Raw genomic sequence first — 17,089 nt, forward strand, 5'->3', positions numbered from 1 at the left:
AGTTCCCTGCACATAAAAAATGACCCTGAAGGGAAAACACCTGAGCGTCAAAATGTGACACTAAAGGAGGGATACACTGTCTTCATAGTGTCACAAAGGCATGTCACAATAGTTTTTTATGCCTTGGGAGTGAGAATGTTTTACAATAAAGCAACATTAGTATCATGCCTTGTTAGAATTGCAAAATAAATGGGTTTATCACTTTCCATATCTTAACATACGTTTGCTGACATCAAAACGATGTGTGTCCAATCAAACTTTATGGTATTTTGATGCAAATTCATTCACTTGAATCTATAACCCAGCCAAATTTGGTTGTAGGTTTCCAATTTGCAAACATTTTGGTTTTGTGTTGGTTTGCACTTGATGCGCAGTGTAAACTCATTAGACCAATGAACGCTCAGTCATGTCAATTCGACCGAAACCTGTATTTTTGCGCAAAGCATTGATATCCAATAAAGAAAGGAAACAAATGCGTAAAAGAGGACAGTATGAATAACTATATGTGAGCTAGGGATTTTCAGTATACCACCAGGACCACAATTAACGGGTTTAACTTTTTATAAGTTTATTCAATTTCTGATTTTAAAATAGAACTCTCTTTTTTAGTTATTTTCTTTTTCACTGTATGTGAACAGATTTACATTTGTTTCAAATAAATCACACAAAAACAAAAGGTTCAAAAACAAAAAAAAAGGAAAACACAGAAATATCACTCAAAGAGTAATAATTTTGAGAATACACTTCACTTTCAAATTTGGTAGTTCACGATGTGAAATTTGCACAAAATCTGTGACCTCAATTTGTCAGTACACAAAAACTATGACCCAATTTGCAAAAAAAACAAACAAATAAAACAAAATATAAAGACTACTGGGCCAAAAGAATGCACATATACTTCAGAACAATAAACCTTAATACCCCAAATACGGCAGTGGAAATACTATACACTAAATAGACAAAATAACATGAGTACATAATATTACCCACTAAATGCAACTAGAAAGTAAGAAAAGTAAATCACTTACAGTATGATGAGCTTCCAGAAAATCATCCACACTCACTTCACAAAAGTTGCAATTCCCATCATGTTCTAAACCGTGCAAACAGTTACATTTCAAATCACATGAACTAATTAACAAGATTTAATGCATAACATTTGGTATAACATCCTAAATTAGTGGCTTACACCGCATGGTGTGACTTAAAATGGACATAAACATTGCACAAAATGAAATGAAACAACCATTTTAAATGAAACTATAAAATGCACATCTCCCTTAAGTATTTTATAGAATGTTATCAAGAAATATCACATTTACCTTAGGATTGTGTTCTAAAACATTGCAACTTTCCCGAGAGTGCATCTCTCTCGCTCTGCTTGCTGATCACGTATCAAAAACGTTTTTTTTACAAGAGCACATGTGCACTTCCTCGTCTGCACCACACACACATACACACACACGAATACTGCCCCCTATCGCCAGCTTTATGAATTACAGGTGTATACATGCAAAATAAATGTTAAATACCATTTTCCACTTGGTTACATCCTCCCCTGCAATTAAGTCAGCGTCCGCGATGACTCACTCACCCATAAGTTTAGGCATTCATAGCACCCTGTAAGGCCTTCTCAAACAAAGCAGTGCCAATACTGGCCAGCACCTGAGACATCATCTCTGTACTGACACTTACAGCATGGCACGCAGACCTAGGGGTATGAAAAGGATTTGTGTGAACACCAGCAGTTGTTCGCTTACTTCTACGCACAGCAGGAACTGGTACCTCTCTCTTTGCTGCGTCACACATTTCCCCAACATCTAACTTCTGTGACGGTGCATGCTCATCTGTGGCCTCTGGAGTCAGAACTACAATTTCAGGTTCAACAAAGTTTCTATCAGCTTCTATGGAGATTTGAATCTGGCCACCTTCAGAGCTGACACTTTCAGACTCCGAAAGACTTAGTGCCTCTGAGTCCATTATATTGTCTGTGCCCAATCTCACACAGGGTTGCAAAACCTCCTCTACAACCACAAAACCTGGTTCAGAAACCTCGTTATGATCCACACGGCCCGGCTGCGTAACCGTCTGTGCATCTGGCTCAAGTCTTTTACCCCTAGGTCTAGGGGTAGGCACAGCACCTGGACGCAACTCCGACCGATGGACCCTTTTGACTGGCCCTCCCTCCAGTGGCTCAACAGTGTAAGTTGTGCCCACTATTTCTACTACTTGGTACACGACCGGGCTCCAGGCATCTTGAATTTTGTTCCTGCCTGGAGGCCGTTGACGCAGATACACCAACTCACCCACACTAACCTGGGGACAAAACATCTTTTCATTCAAACGAGTCACTCTCTCTCGAGCTTTCTCCTCTGAATACTCCCTTGCCTTCTCATGGGCAAATCTCAGTCTCTCTTGATGAACAGACAACCAGTCTTGCTTCCCCTCAATGACCTCCTCACTACCCAACAATGCATCAATTTGCAGATATGGCTGTACCCCAAAAAGTAGGTAGTAAGGGGAAAACCCTGTAGTAGAGTGCGGAGTAACGTTATAAGCATGGACTAACTCCGGCAAGTACTCCGGCCAACGGCGTTTCTTTTCGGGCGGCAACGTCCGTAACAGATTATGAAGTGTGCGGTTGTACCGTTCACATTGAGCATTTCCTTGTGGCCGATACGGGGTCGTGCGGGTCTTCTTCACCCCATAAAGCCTGCACAGCTCTGCGATTACCTCACTCTCAAATGTTCTACCCTGATCGGAGTGCAACCTCTCAGGAACACCGTACTTCATGAACCACTCTCTTAACAAGATTTTTGCTGTGGTATCGGCCTTTTGGTCTTTTGTAGGAAATGCTTGTGTGAACTTTGTGAAAACATCGGTAACAACCAAAACATTTTCACGTCCGTCGGAAGCTGGCTCTAGAAGCGTAAAGTCTACTGCAATCACTTCCAATGGTCTGGAAGCCAGAAATGCTCTCATTGGGGCACGGACTTTAGGCTGAGGCATCTTGGTCAGAATACAACGCTGGCACTTCTTTACCCATTCCTCCACGTCCTCATGCATACCTGACCAAAAACACCTCTGTTTCAACAAACCCAGTGTCCGTTCAATGCCCTGGTGCCCTAAATCATCATGCACACTCTGCAACACTCGTTCCTTCAAACAACTTGGCAACAACAGCTGCCAACAGCCTTTTTCATTCGGGTTGTCTACAACTCGATATAACAATCCATTCCTCTCTCGTATGAGGCTCCACTGCTTCAGGAGACACTTCACTGGCTTGGACAAAGACTTTCTTTCCAAATGAACTGGCCTCTTTTCCTTGTCCCAAAACTCTCTGAATTCCTGTATAACCGGGTCATTCTTCTGAAAATCGGCTAACTGCTCTTTAGTGTAACCAGGAAGAGTATGAGTGTTCCCTTGGAGACTGGTGACAGCCTCTTCACCGGCCTCTAACGCACGGATCTGCCTTAACCTGCCACACTCTAGCCCTTTCAAAGCGAGCTCGGTGTCCAAGGCTGTCCCTCGACTAATTACACTACAGATTGCTACACCCTGATCCCAATCAGCATCAGGATCAGGGCCAGGCTCCCCTGCAAACTCCTGTCTGGACAAAGCATCAGCTGCAGCGTTATTCCTTCCTGGCCTATACTTCACCTCAAAGTTAAACACAGAGAGCTGTGACACCCATCTCTGCTCGATCGCTCCTAACTTAGCAGTCTGCAAGTGACATAACGGATTATTGTCCGTTATCACCTCGAACCACGACCCAAGTAGGTAGCCACGAAACTTTTCGACCACAGCCCACTTAAGGGCCAGTAGCTCGAGCTTCATGCTGCTGTAATTGCGATCGTTCCGCTCAGCATTGCGTAACCTTCTGCTCGCATATGCAATGACTCTTTTTTTTGTCACCTTGCTTCTGATAAAGAATGGCTCCTAAGCCATTCTGACTGGCATCGGTTTCAAGAATGAAAGGACAGGTGAAGTCTGCAAAACCAAGCACAGGTGCTGTTGTCAGTTTCTCCTTCAAATGATTAAATGCCTGCTCACACTCATTAGAACACTGAGTATTAAAGTAGCGACTGCCCTTTGCATACCTGCCCTCACGCAAGCAAGCATTCACCAAGTCATGTAAGGGTCCAGCTATTTTTGAGAAGCCTTCGATAAACTTTCGATAATAGCTGCAAAACCCGAGAAACGATCTTAGCTCTTTTACAGTTTCTGGAGTCTTCCAGTTACTGACTGCAGCAACCTTGTCTGGGTCAGGAGAAATCCCCTGCGCTGACACCTGGTGACCAAGGAAACGTACAGAGTCTTGGAGGAAACGGCACTTTGTCAACTTGACCTTTAAACCGGTTTCCAACAACCGCTTCAGTACCACCTCTAACCTCTCTAGGTGTTCCTCAAATGTCTGTGAAAACAACAAGATGTCGTCCAAGTACACGATCAACACCTGAAAAATCAGATCGCTCATAACTGCCTGCATAAGCCGTTGAAAAGTTGAAGGCCCATTGCAGACCCCAAACGGCATCCTTCGGTATTCAAATAAACCAAAGGGCGTGGTAAATGCCGTCTTAGCCCTATCCCTGTCACTCACAGCAATCTGATGGTACCCTGACGCCAAGTCCACAGTTGAGAAAAACTGAGCTCCCCTGAGGGCATCGAAGCTCTCGTCAATTCTGGGTAATGGAAATGCATCACGCCTTGTCTTGGCGTTGAGCTTCCGGTAATCTACGCATAACCTTAGCGAACCATCAGTTTTGCGCACCAGCACAACAGGAGAGGCGTACGCACTCATGCTCTCTTGAATGACACCATTTTTCAACAGTCTAGTAATGTGCTCTCGAACCTCCTGATACTGATTTGGTGGAATTCGACGGTAAGGCTGATTTACTGGCACGTCATCAGTCAGATGTATCTCATGCTGAACCTTATCTGTATAACCCAACTCATCATCCTCCATGGCAAATACACTTGAATACTTGTTCAGTACAGCTTTCAAGCGAACCTGTTGTTCAGGCGTGCCACCCAGGTCAACATGATCCAAGAATGACTGAGCTGGGGGCTTCAAATCCTTATCTACACCTATAGTTACCTGTTCTGTATCTGCAGAGATTCGTTGGAACCTCACTTCACAGGACGAACCTACACTGTAACTATCTACCGGTGACAACATACCCAGCCGGGCTCTAGGTTGAAGCCAAAGATCTTCCTGAGACAGGTTAAGTATTCTCACTGGACACACTGGTACTTCTGCTGGGACCAGGGTAGGTACTACGACCAATCCATCTGGTAAGGGTGTATTTGCTGATTCTACTAACCATGCCGAACCATCCTTTTTACAGGATTCTTTGCTCTTAATTAGGACGGTAGTTGCTGACCAAGCAGGCACATGTGTAGGAGTCTTACCCACGACCCGAGCAAACGATACTCGTTCAACTACATCAACTGACTGTGCTTGCTGAAAGGCCACCCTCCAGTTAGAATCAAGGCTACCCCCCAACGTGGTATCGAATTCAGCATGAACAATTTGTCGGCACTTACTAATGATATTCATTCCAATAAGCACAGGCACGGAGGCTGGACAAGGAGTTTCTTTGATGATCAAAAACCCACACTCGGGCAGGACCATTCCCATAACCTCCACATCCAGCTCCATGTAACCCAAATAGGGGATCTCTAAACCATTGGCTGCAGTGATCTTCAGCCAGTTTGAGGTGGCCAACACATCACTGTCATCCCCAAATGAATGCTCACGAAAGAACCCCTCAGTAATAGTGCTGACCTGACTTCCAGTGTCTAACAGGCATGACACTGGCACACCCTTGATCATCAAATCCACCATAGGGCATGTCCCCACCGCCCGTTCAAGAAACCTGTCCTTACAAGTTCCCTTGGGCGTCGGACCAGAAATTTTCCCTATTGCAGCCCGACTCTGTGCGACAGAGGGGTCTTGTTTTTCTTGCCCTTCGGTAGTTCTGGTAGCACTATTTGGTCTCCCACCCCGTCTCCCGGTGCAACGCCTAGCAATATGCCCAACCCCATTGCATCTGAAACAGATAGGTTCACCCTCCTCAGTAAACCTGGGAGGAGACTTTGTCTGAGGTACAACATTCTGAGAAATAGACAATGACCGTTGCGCAGTCAACTCCTTGACTGCCTTAGTGAGCTCCGAAATCGTCTGATCTTGCTCACTTATTCGCTTCTCTTGTCGGGTAATCACCTGCAAAATATCATTTAACACAGCAGAGGTTTGATTCGCAGTTGCAACAGAATCACTGTCTTTTCCCTGCAACACTTCTGAATGAACGGGTCGACTAGTTGCTACTCTGGTTGGTCTGCTCTCTTCCATGGACCAAAGAATGGCCTCATTTCGAATCTCAAGCAGGGTCAAACGGGGCCTTTCTCTGATTTGTTTACGCAGCTCCCGCCTTAAAGCAGTATCTCGCACACCCTCCACACATTGATCACGCAAAACTACCTGTTCGTTGGCCAAGCCATCTGGCAACTGCTTTGCGGCAGAGCTTAAAAGGCGAGACAGAGCATGAGAAAAACTGCGAAGATCTTCACTGTCCAGTTGTTTGCGGTTATAAAACATTTGCAATAACTGAGTCCCACTACGTCGCTCCCCAAATGCTTCTTGCAGAAAAGTAAACAAATCCTCAACCCGTCTAGACTGGTTTCCCACGCATAAGCGCACCTCTTCCAGTGCGGGCCCCCTCAAAAGTGAGATAACAAAATCCAATTGTTCTTCCTGTGTCTGGTTTCTAGCACGTAAAACCCTTTCCGCCTCCTCAATGAACTCTTCTACAGAGCGGCCATCTTTGTTATACTCCCCGCTAAAAGGCTGAACCTGACGTTCGCGAGGAACATAAATGTAAGAACGAGTTGGGTTGCCCTCCCCGGCGGCCCTATTGGCCAAAGTATTATCTCTCCAATCTGTTAGTTCTTTAATTTGACCTCTCAGTTGCTCTATGACATCACCCCCAACAGCCCCATCAGCCCCATCGGCAGGGTTTTCATCAGGATCTGACATTTTTACATCAGTAGTTCAAATAGCATTAACTCACAATTAGTTAAGTTCAGTTCAGTTCAGAATAATTGTCCTTAGGGCAAAACCCATCCAACCTTTTTAATCCTCTTCAGTACCTTCAACACACCCTCGCATTGATTCACAGTTCCTGGGTGTGGAGGAGAAATTCTGAAAGCTAATACGTCGACAGAAGGAAGCACTTCAATAAGGACCAGTCTCTTCCGCAGCGTTCACGCCTGTCCCACAGGCTCAGTCCCACAATGACCACCTCCGAATAAGATCCTCCACACTGCGGACGTCCTCCACCTCTGCAAAAGTATTCACCACTGCCGTATTTGTCTATCCCCACTATGTCGCTTGTCGCAAATGAATCAGATTGAATAAACTACCCCACTCCTGGTACCAAAATGTGTGAGCTAGGGATTTTCAGTATACCACCAGGACCACAATTAACGGGTTTAACTTTTTATAAGTTTATTCAATTTCTGATTTTAAAATAGAACTCTCTTTTTTAGTTATTTTCTTTTTCACTGTATGTGAACAGATTTACATTTGTTTCAAATAAATCACACAAAAACAAAAGGTTCAAAAACAAAAAAAAAAAAGGAAAACACAGAAATATCACTCAAAGAGTAATAACTTTAAGAATACACTTCACTTTCAAATTTGGTAGTTCACGATGTGAAATTTGCACAAAATCTGTGACCTCAATTTGTCAGTACACAAAAACTATGACCCAATTTGCAAAAAAAAAAAAACAAATAAAACAAAATATAAAGACTACTGGGCCAAAAGAATGCACATATACTTCAGAACAATAAACCTTAATACCCAAAATACGGCAGTGGAAATACTAAACACAAAATAGACAAAATAACATGAGTACATAATATTAACCAATAAATGCAACTAGAAAGAAAGAAAATTATATCACTTACATTATGATGAGCTTCAAGAAAATCATCCACACTCACTTCACAAAAGTTGCAATTCTCATCATGTTCTAAACCGTGCAAACAGTTACATTTCAAATCACATGAACTAATTAACAAGATTTAATGCATAACATTTGGTATAACATCCTAAATTAGTGGCATCCACCGCATGGTGTGACTTATAATGGACATAAACATTGCACAAAATGAAATGAAACAACCATTTTAAATGAAACTATAAAATGCACATCTCCCTTAAGTATTTTATAGAATGTTATCAAGAAATATCACATTTACCTTAGGATTGTGTTCTAAAACATTGCAACTTTCCCGAGATTGCATCTCTCTCGCTCTGCTTGCTGATCACGTATCAAAAACGTTTATTTACAAGAGAACATGTGCACTTCCTTGTCTTCACCACACACACATACACACACACGAATACTGCCCCCTATCGCCAGCTTTATGAATTACAGGTGTATACATGCAAAATAAATGTTAAATACCATTTTCCACTTGGTTACATATACATAATATTTTTGTAAGACTATTACCAGGTCCAGGCTGATTTTTGTTGCTAAACTGGAAAAGCATTGCATTACCAATGCAAAGGTCATGAGTTTGATTCCCATGGAGCACACATGCTGATAAATATGTCTAGCTTGAATGCACTGTAAATGTCTGCCAAATCCAAAAACGTAAATGATTTTCACCCCTATTAGGAACCATTATGAAAGACAAGGCACCTCGCATGGTGTTTGTTGTTTATCAGGATATGCTGTAGTTGTTTGTAATGACGCAGTCCATGCCTGAGGTAGAGGGAGGCTTTTGTTTCTCATATTGTGGAACACAGCATGTATTTACGAGGCTTTGGGGCATTGCAAAGATTGAGTGCTGTTATTTTGCAGCTGCAGCGTTGAGTGTGGGTGAAGATTTTGCATTTTAATTCACGTGCATCTTGAACTTTCCACCCTTATTGCGCATCCCGTAAAGGGACCATGCCCTTCAGGCGGATATTCAAGCACCTCATTTCATCTGGTGTTGGTGATGATTTCGAGTAAGCCGCACAGCAGAGGACCCTGCAGCTCTCATTATCTTCGAGCCGTCACGTGAAGAGGAACCAGGGCATCGTTTGCCAGCAGGCTTTTTATGGTAGGGTGTTATAGATAGCTCTCGTCTGCTGTGGCAGATGCAACAGCTGGATGAATGAGTTGGGGCTACGGTAAAAGTATCAGGAAAATAGATTGGGAAAAGATTTGTTTATACAGTATTTATAGTAATTAATTGCATGAAGCACATTATTGTTGCTATAAAAAGCTATAAAGTAGATGTGTATTTAAATGTCATCAAAATTCTGCAGGTGAAGAACAACAAAGTGTACTAAGATATATCTGTACTTACTGTGCCTGATCCATCAGCTCATAATGTAATGTTCTGAAGAATAAAGCAATGTCTGCTTAATAATCCTTTATCAAAATATAATAACTTACTTTATCTCTGAAATGACTTTCCTGTGGATGTAACAAACTCGATAGGCAGAAGAAAATAATATTAACCAAAAATAATAAGTTTAATCCAATCAAATCTTAATAGGTAAAATAAAGCCCATCCCACTTGATATGTAAATACATTGCAAACTTTGTTTCAACAATATGACTTTTAAAAGCAGTTGCCTTATTGGCTGCTGCCTGTCTCCCTTGAGTTGATTCGCTGTGGGCGTCCAGGAGCTGTTTGTCTCATTTGTGAGTGTGCATGAAGCTCACGTAATATGATGTTGGTCTCTTCCATGGCTTTGAAAACATTTCAAGCTAATCCACCCTCTAGTCACGGTGTTTAATAAAACTGGCATGAAACAATGACAAATTACGTTCTTAAATCGACACTATGAAGTTTTCTTAAGAGAGACGAGCAAGAAAATTAGAAGGAAGGCTGCTGGAGCATATCTGTACCAGGGGACTGAGAAAATTGATTTCCAGGGAGCTCTTTGAACGCAGAGCAGGGGAGTAAGAGAATTTAGACATTTTCATTGGAGCAATGTCAATCATCACAGGTAGAACAGAGGGGCTTAACGTTCCTGACAAACTGAGAGGCTTTACTCCGTTATTTTAAATGGAAACTCGATTGCTATTGGCTGAAATATAGACAGAATCGATCAAAGAGGCGGTTGTTTGCTTAAAATGAAGACGTGGTGCTGTACAGCTATTGTTGTAAAGAACGACAACAAATAAGAAAAGCTATCTTGAGCTGTCATATGCGTTGAGTATTTCATATGAATTTGTATTTGAATCTCGTACGTTTTAGTACGATCTGCTATCCGTGCAACCCACATGAAAATATGCAATCACTGTAATATTTACTATTGTAGCGTAAGAAACACTATGGTAAACCATAGTATACTATAGTATTTTATATTATTATTGTTCTAATATTACTTTATTATACTGTAGTATTTACTATAGAAAGATTAAAAACAATATAGTAAACTGTAGTATATTATTAAAGCAATAAGCCCCAAGAAGCACGACGCGAAGCGGAGTGCCTATAACCCCCTTAGTCGTTATAAAATGCACTGTAACACCACTGCTTCGCGGGGCTTATTGCTTTTATAAAACGGTTACTTCATATGCATAGCAGGATATCATAAAATAAAATACAAATAGGTTGTAATTATATTAGTACAAATATTACTCTTTCGCCAAACAAAGTAGTTCCTCCGAATCAAGTGTGGCTGCAACAGAGCGCAGTTCTCAAGCAACACAGACGCAGCAAAGACACAATGAAAATATGATTAAAGACTGTGGTGTTTATTTTTATAAATCAACATTCATCTAGTTTATACATTAACATTTATATTGTGCAACTGTTGAAGTAATGATCAAATATGCTTGGAAGTATGCTTAACTCTTTCCCCGTAAAGTTGCCACCTAGTTTTAGTCAAATGCCTTACGGAAAATGATTTTTAATTAAACATAAAATATCAAATGAAAGAACAGACACTCGTGCTTAAAGAAAACCTGTTTCATCCTACCTCAATTTGTTCTCTTATCATCCCTCAAACTTTCAGCTAAAAGTGGAGATAATTCCATTTTTGTGAATAACTTTTGTAAGAGATCAGATTCAGGGCACAAAGTGTTTTTGGTGTTGAGTGAATGCGTCAGTGTTTAAGTTGGGTAAGATCGCCACCCAGTGGATAGCGGAAATATGAATTTGAGGTAGAAACTCCTCAGGGAACGTTTTCTCTTTACTGACGAGATGACTCAACAATATTTATTGACATTTATCTGGATATCGTCATTAATTGTGCAATTGTAGACAAATTAAAAATATGTTTAAAGACTGTGGTGTTTATTTTCATAAATCAGTACGCAGCAACAGTGGCGCAGTGATACTTATGTAATGCGGTCTGAACCGGATTTTATCAAAGCTTGACGTGTCGCCATAAACAAGTCCATTAAAAATTGTCGTTAGTGTTATGTAGTATAGTATAATTACTTTAGTGCACTGTTTTGTAGTATTTACTAAGTAAAGTTTAAAAAACACTACAGTACGGTGTTTCTCATCTCCAGTCCTCATGTCTCAGTGTTTAAAGTATGCAGTCAGATAACACAGACTCTCAGTGAGTAACATTTAACTGCATTGCCACACCTCTGGGGCACAAGTGGCAACAGCACTGTCATGAAGAGAAGGGGCAGCAATTATATCAGGAATGTGTTGTACCCGTGGGGATATTCAGATACTGAACTGTTTTACTTGCAGCTTTTACTGCTGAGCCCAAACAGTAGCCTTTAGATATTTAGTGTGTGTACGACTGACATTGATAAATATCTCTGTAATGTTAATAAATGACTTTAAATCTATTCAAAAAGATTTTATAACCTGATAGGTGAATTTGCTGTTTCCTGATTGTAGTCACCACATCTTCCACACTGCTTGTGCTTTACAATTTAATCTCAGGGGCCACTCTGAAATTACAAGCCTGAATTGATACACATCTATATGAACATCCTGAAACTGTTGATCTAGAATTGCTGCTTCTGGACACGCTCAGATGCTTTGTGACAGGTGAAGCAGAAGCTGATCTCAGACCAGCATGAGTGATTTGATAGATACTCTTCAGACTGTTTTTTGACATTTTCCTGCATCTTTTGAACAGAGCTCTAATCCTCGAGTCTGTGCGCAGACTTCATTACTTGTTTTTCCTGCTTGTTTGTATCTACAGCATCTAGCTTTAATGAGCCTCCTGTTCTCCCCGACGAATTAGATGAAAGTTTTTGGATCTCTGCTCCCGCTACATTGTTATCATTAAAATGCACAATACATTGCACTTTTTGTGTTTACTCTGTCAGAACATAGAAAAAGAAAATAAAAAGACAGTTTGAGTGATGACTTTTGCTGTTGTTGTTTTTCGTAGGACAGTGCGACCATGCAGTTTTGTGCCAATAAATTGGACAAGAAGGACTTCTTTGGGAAATCCGATCCATTCATGGTCTTCTACAGAAGTAATGAAGACGGCACGTAAGTGTCTCACCAAAGTTATTTTAGTTTAATTGAAGTTTTATTAACTCATTTCCCGCCAGCTTTTTTTTAAAAGTTGCCCGCCAGCATTTTTTTCAGAAGTTTCAAAAAATGCCTTCCAGGAAAATTTTTATCTAAAAATATATGAACATACAAATATATCAAATTAAAGAACAGACTCTCTGCTTTTAAACAAACAACAAACAAACAAAAAACGTTTCATCCTATCTGTATTTTTTCTCTGCTTATAAACTTTTAAATATGGGTATTTTTCTTCAAAAAATATTTTTTCAGCAAAAAGCTGAAATAACTGCATTTTTGTGAAGGAATTTTGTTAGACATCAGGGGCCAGTTGCACCAGCTGTGCGTAAGTTACAACGTAGCTTAGTTACGATGTAAATGGGCACTAAGTTACAACTTACGCACTACTAAATGTTTTTGCGTTGTACCATTAAACTTAGATTAAACATAACAATACGTTGTAACTAAATATTTACGGAAGCCCCTGTCCATGAATAACGATTGGAATAAGATGTCAGACAGATTATATTACATCGATGAGCTCGTATAAATTATGAAGAGCCGCAAGTTCGTCAATGACTTTTCAAGAACAGATACATTTTCTGTGTATCCATCAATTAAAACAAGATTTAAAATTTCTTCCTGTTTATTTTCTCCTCCATGTGTGGGATAGAGATTTTCAATTAAAAGTGTAATGTTTTGAGTTCGATAACGTTTGCTTTAACGTCTTTTTAACTTTCAGTTTGGGCGAGTCAACAATGAGTTTGAAATTACGTAGTGTTCAGACTATTTCCTGTTTACCCATTATAAGGGTTGTGATTGGGTTAAGAAAAATAGACGTCATTCTATGCGACAACGCATTACTTTACGGAGAGCTTACGATCTACTAGCTACGTTCTGCCTTAAGAACAAATGGTGCAACCGAATAAAGTACAGATTTAGTTATAAACTAGCTAGTAGTTACTAAGCCTCTAGTTTGGACTTTACGTCCCAGTTTAAGTAAGAACTTACGAACGACTGGTGCAACCCTAACCAGATTCAGAACAATTATCAAAACATACATGGAGTGTAAATTTAATAAATCATTTTTTGCTTCAGTTTTTTTATAAACTGGGCATTTAGTGGATAATCGCGGTATTACAGATAACTATAAAAACTCATTAGGAACACGTTTTTTCATGCAAATGTTTTCTCTTATTTGACGAGATAACTCGTCAACGGCGGGGAAAAAGTTTATATTTTTAATTAGCATACATTTTTATATTTTTGTTTATATTTTTGCATTAAAAAAAAATATATATATATATATATATATATATATATATATATATATATTTATCATTAACAAAAAGTTAAATAACAAAACCATTACCAAATATTAACATCTGAGACTAAATATACGTAACCGAGATGTTTAGAACCATAGTAACGTGAATGGCGTCTCAATATCACTGTGGTTAAACGTATACTTGGGGACGTGCGTCATCTACGGTGAGCATAGCGGCGTCTGGTCGTACTTTCAGATTCACAACGTCGGACATTCCGGCTTACACCCAACTTTTTTTACGTCCGGCTGGTGCAACCGGCACCTGGGCTTTGTGTTAGCCACCATTTATAAACAGTGAAAACAATATTTCCCATGATTCAAAGCGCCCACCCTCAACTGAGTATGACCAAACATCTGTCCACTCTGTGGAAAATATATGGGCTTAGAACGGGAAAGGGTGGTTACCCCGAATTCCCCATCAAAGCTTCATTACTTAAGTGACCATGGATTCATGCTTTGAAGAGTACCTCCTATTTAGTCTTTAAGAGTATAAACACAGAGCAACAAAAAGTCTCCGCAAAAGAATTTGGATGAGTCAGATGGTGCTTACAAACAGGTTTAGAGAGTTTTAATGATGCTCTTAGGCTCTGATGAAGGGTTTAATTATCAAATGTTAAATAATTTGTGTTTATAGAACGGTAGGATGTTCTTGTTTGTAGTCAGATAATTAACCTAAAACGCTATTTTAAACTAGAAACGTTTATAGACGTTTGCTCTACCGTGGGTTATGCACTGTTGGTTTTATTTTGTTTTTTTAAATGTTTTCACACCTCAAGATGAAGTTTAGAGAAATATGTGCATATCTATATATAGGGCTAGTATATAAACAGAGTACCAGCACCTACTTGGTGACAGTTTAGCAATGATCTCATTGAATACTTATTTAACTAGGCAGGTAATGAAACTGTTGTGAATCTGCAGTCCATATGGTTTGTCATATTTGACCATCATGAGATGCAGAGCAGGTGGCTGATGTCAGTTGCGTTTTGGGTTTCCTCGGGAGTTACGTCTCATCTCAAAAGTCTTCTCTGTCTGTCTTCTTTCTCTCATAATGAAGGTTTACAATCTGCCATAAGACAGAAGTGGTGAAGAACACATTAAACCCAGTTTGGCAGCCATTTACAATCCCAGTCAGAGCTCTCTGCAACGGCGACTACGACAGAACACACACAAACCATAAGACAGTGACTTTCGTAAGGGTTGTGTACACATTTCTGCCAATACAAGCACTTAAATGTCCCAGGAGCATATTCTTATTAAAACTAACAGATTTCAGCGCCTTCTATTTGTTTCTGAAGGTCACATTAGAACAGTTTTGCCATCTTCATCAGTTATTTTTGCTTTTTTATCCTTTATTGAATATCCAGCTAAAAGTCCTTTTTATTTTATGAATAAAACTTTATATCCTAGATAATTTAAAGGAACATTTTATGAAAAATAACCTTGATATCTTTAATATTGACTGAGTAAGATCATGCCAAAGATCATACTTTGATGTTCCTATTCTCATTATTAGATAATGAGACTTCAGCCTGAATTTCACAGATAGAGTCACATATCGTTTCACCCTTTTCCAGTCCCACTTTCAATACAGAAATATATAAATTCATCTTAAAATGTTATTTCATTACTTCAAGTCAATTGCATATAAACTATTTCAAGTTGTATTGTAAACACACTTCAGATTCAACATTAAAGTTGTGTTATAGTCACAAAAAATTTGATTAATTTATTCGTGTCCGTGGCACGAAATTCAGCTTTTTTACATGCCTTGAGCATGAATGCCTTTTTTTGTGTCGTTTTTATAGTTTTTCATGGCTGTGGCACGACTTAGTTTTTTTGCGTGTCATTTTATGTATTGTTTTTTAAAATCATTGTCGGTTGGGGTTAGATTTGGGGTTTGGGTTTAGGATGTATTTGTTTTTACATGTTTTTCTTCCTCTTTTAAAACTATTCTCACCTGGAGTTGGGGTTTGGGTTTGGGTTAGGATGTCTAAAAAGTGATCCTAACCCCAACCCCAAGCGACAATGGTAAGAAAATAGGAAAAACAGTGAGAAAACAATACATAAAATGACTTAAAAAAGAAAGTCGTGGCACGTACACGAATAACTATTTATAGAAATTTGTGCGAGGGACACGAAAAAGACATTCATGCTCAAGGCACGTAAAAAAGCTGAATTTCTTGCTATGGACACGAATAAATGAATCACATTTTTTGTGACTATAACAAGACTTTCCGTGAGATCAGTCTGGTCAGATTGTACAGAAATTACATCCGTCCCCCAGTCTTGGCTTCTTTGTTTTATTTTAGTGCTGGGCAAAGATTAATCGCGGTTAATCGCATACAAAATAAAAGTGATTTTGTCCATAATATATCTACGTGTACTGTGTGTAATTATTATGTATATTTAACCACAAACACATACATACTACACTGCAAAAAATGACTTTCTTACTTAGTATTTTTGTCTTGTTTTCAGTAGAAATATCTAAAAATTCTTAAATCAAGATGTATTTTCTTGATGAGCAAAATTACCTAAGAAAATAATACTAGTTTTTAGACAAAAAATATGCCAATAGAGTGAGAAAAATTTACTTGAATTAAGTGTTTAAGAAAAAATAAATCTTATTTCACAATTTTTTTTCTCACCCCATTGGTAGATAATTTTGCTTGTTTTAAGGACAATTTCACTTAAATTGTATATTATTTGTCTTAAAACTAGACTTATTTACTTAGGTCATTTTGCTCATCAAGAAAAAGTATCTTAATTTAAGAATTTTTAGATATTTCTACTGAAAACAAGACAAAAATACTAAGTGAGAAAGTCATTTTTTGCAGTGTATTAATTTCAGATTTTTTTTTTATATAAATTTTTTAAAATGTATATATAATATATAATATATAAAAATAGAAATAAATATATATACATATTTAAATGTTTCCTAAATACATACATGAATGAGTGTATATTTATATATACATAATAATTACACACAGCACACACTCATATATTATGCCAAAAATCACTTTTATTTTGTATCTAATTAATCGCGATTAATCTTTTCCCAGCACTATTTTATTTTGTTGAATAATCGATACAATATGCGTTGCACATCTCAAATCTAAAACAAATAAGCGTTTTAGCATGCAAAATGGTTTTCGATTGAATAACCGACTCCTGGATGCAACGGTCAGAGAACACCTTTATGAAAATTAACCGTGTTTTTTGTGGTAAAAGTGTAGTAACCATGTT

At 39.0% G+C, this 17,089-nt stretch overlaps 1 protein-coding gene across 2 annotated transcripts in view; it reads left to right on the plus strand.

The window, feature by feature from the left end:
* The window catches only part of cpne5b (copine Vb), a 176,922-nt gene that overhangs the window by 98,606 nt on the left and 61,227 nt on the right, over positions 1-17,089 (plus strand). For both annotated transcript variants that reach the window (XM_073875906.1, XM_073875907.1), the window contains 2 exons: positions 12,383-12,486; positions 14,892-14,993. In XM_073875906.1, the coding sequence (XP_073732007.1) occupies positions 12,383-12,486; positions 14,892-14,993 (206 nt within the window). The remainder of the gene's footprint in view (positions 1-12,382; positions 12,487-14,891; positions 14,994-17,089) is intronic.

The sequence above is a fragment of the Misgurnus anguillicaudatus genome, chromosome 14, assembly GCF_027580225.2.
Source record: "Misgurnus anguillicaudatus chromosome 14, ASM2758022v2, whole genome shotgun sequence".
NCBI lineage: Eukaryota > Metazoa > Chordata > Actinopteri > Cypriniformes > Cobitidae > Misgurnus > Misgurnus anguillicaudatus.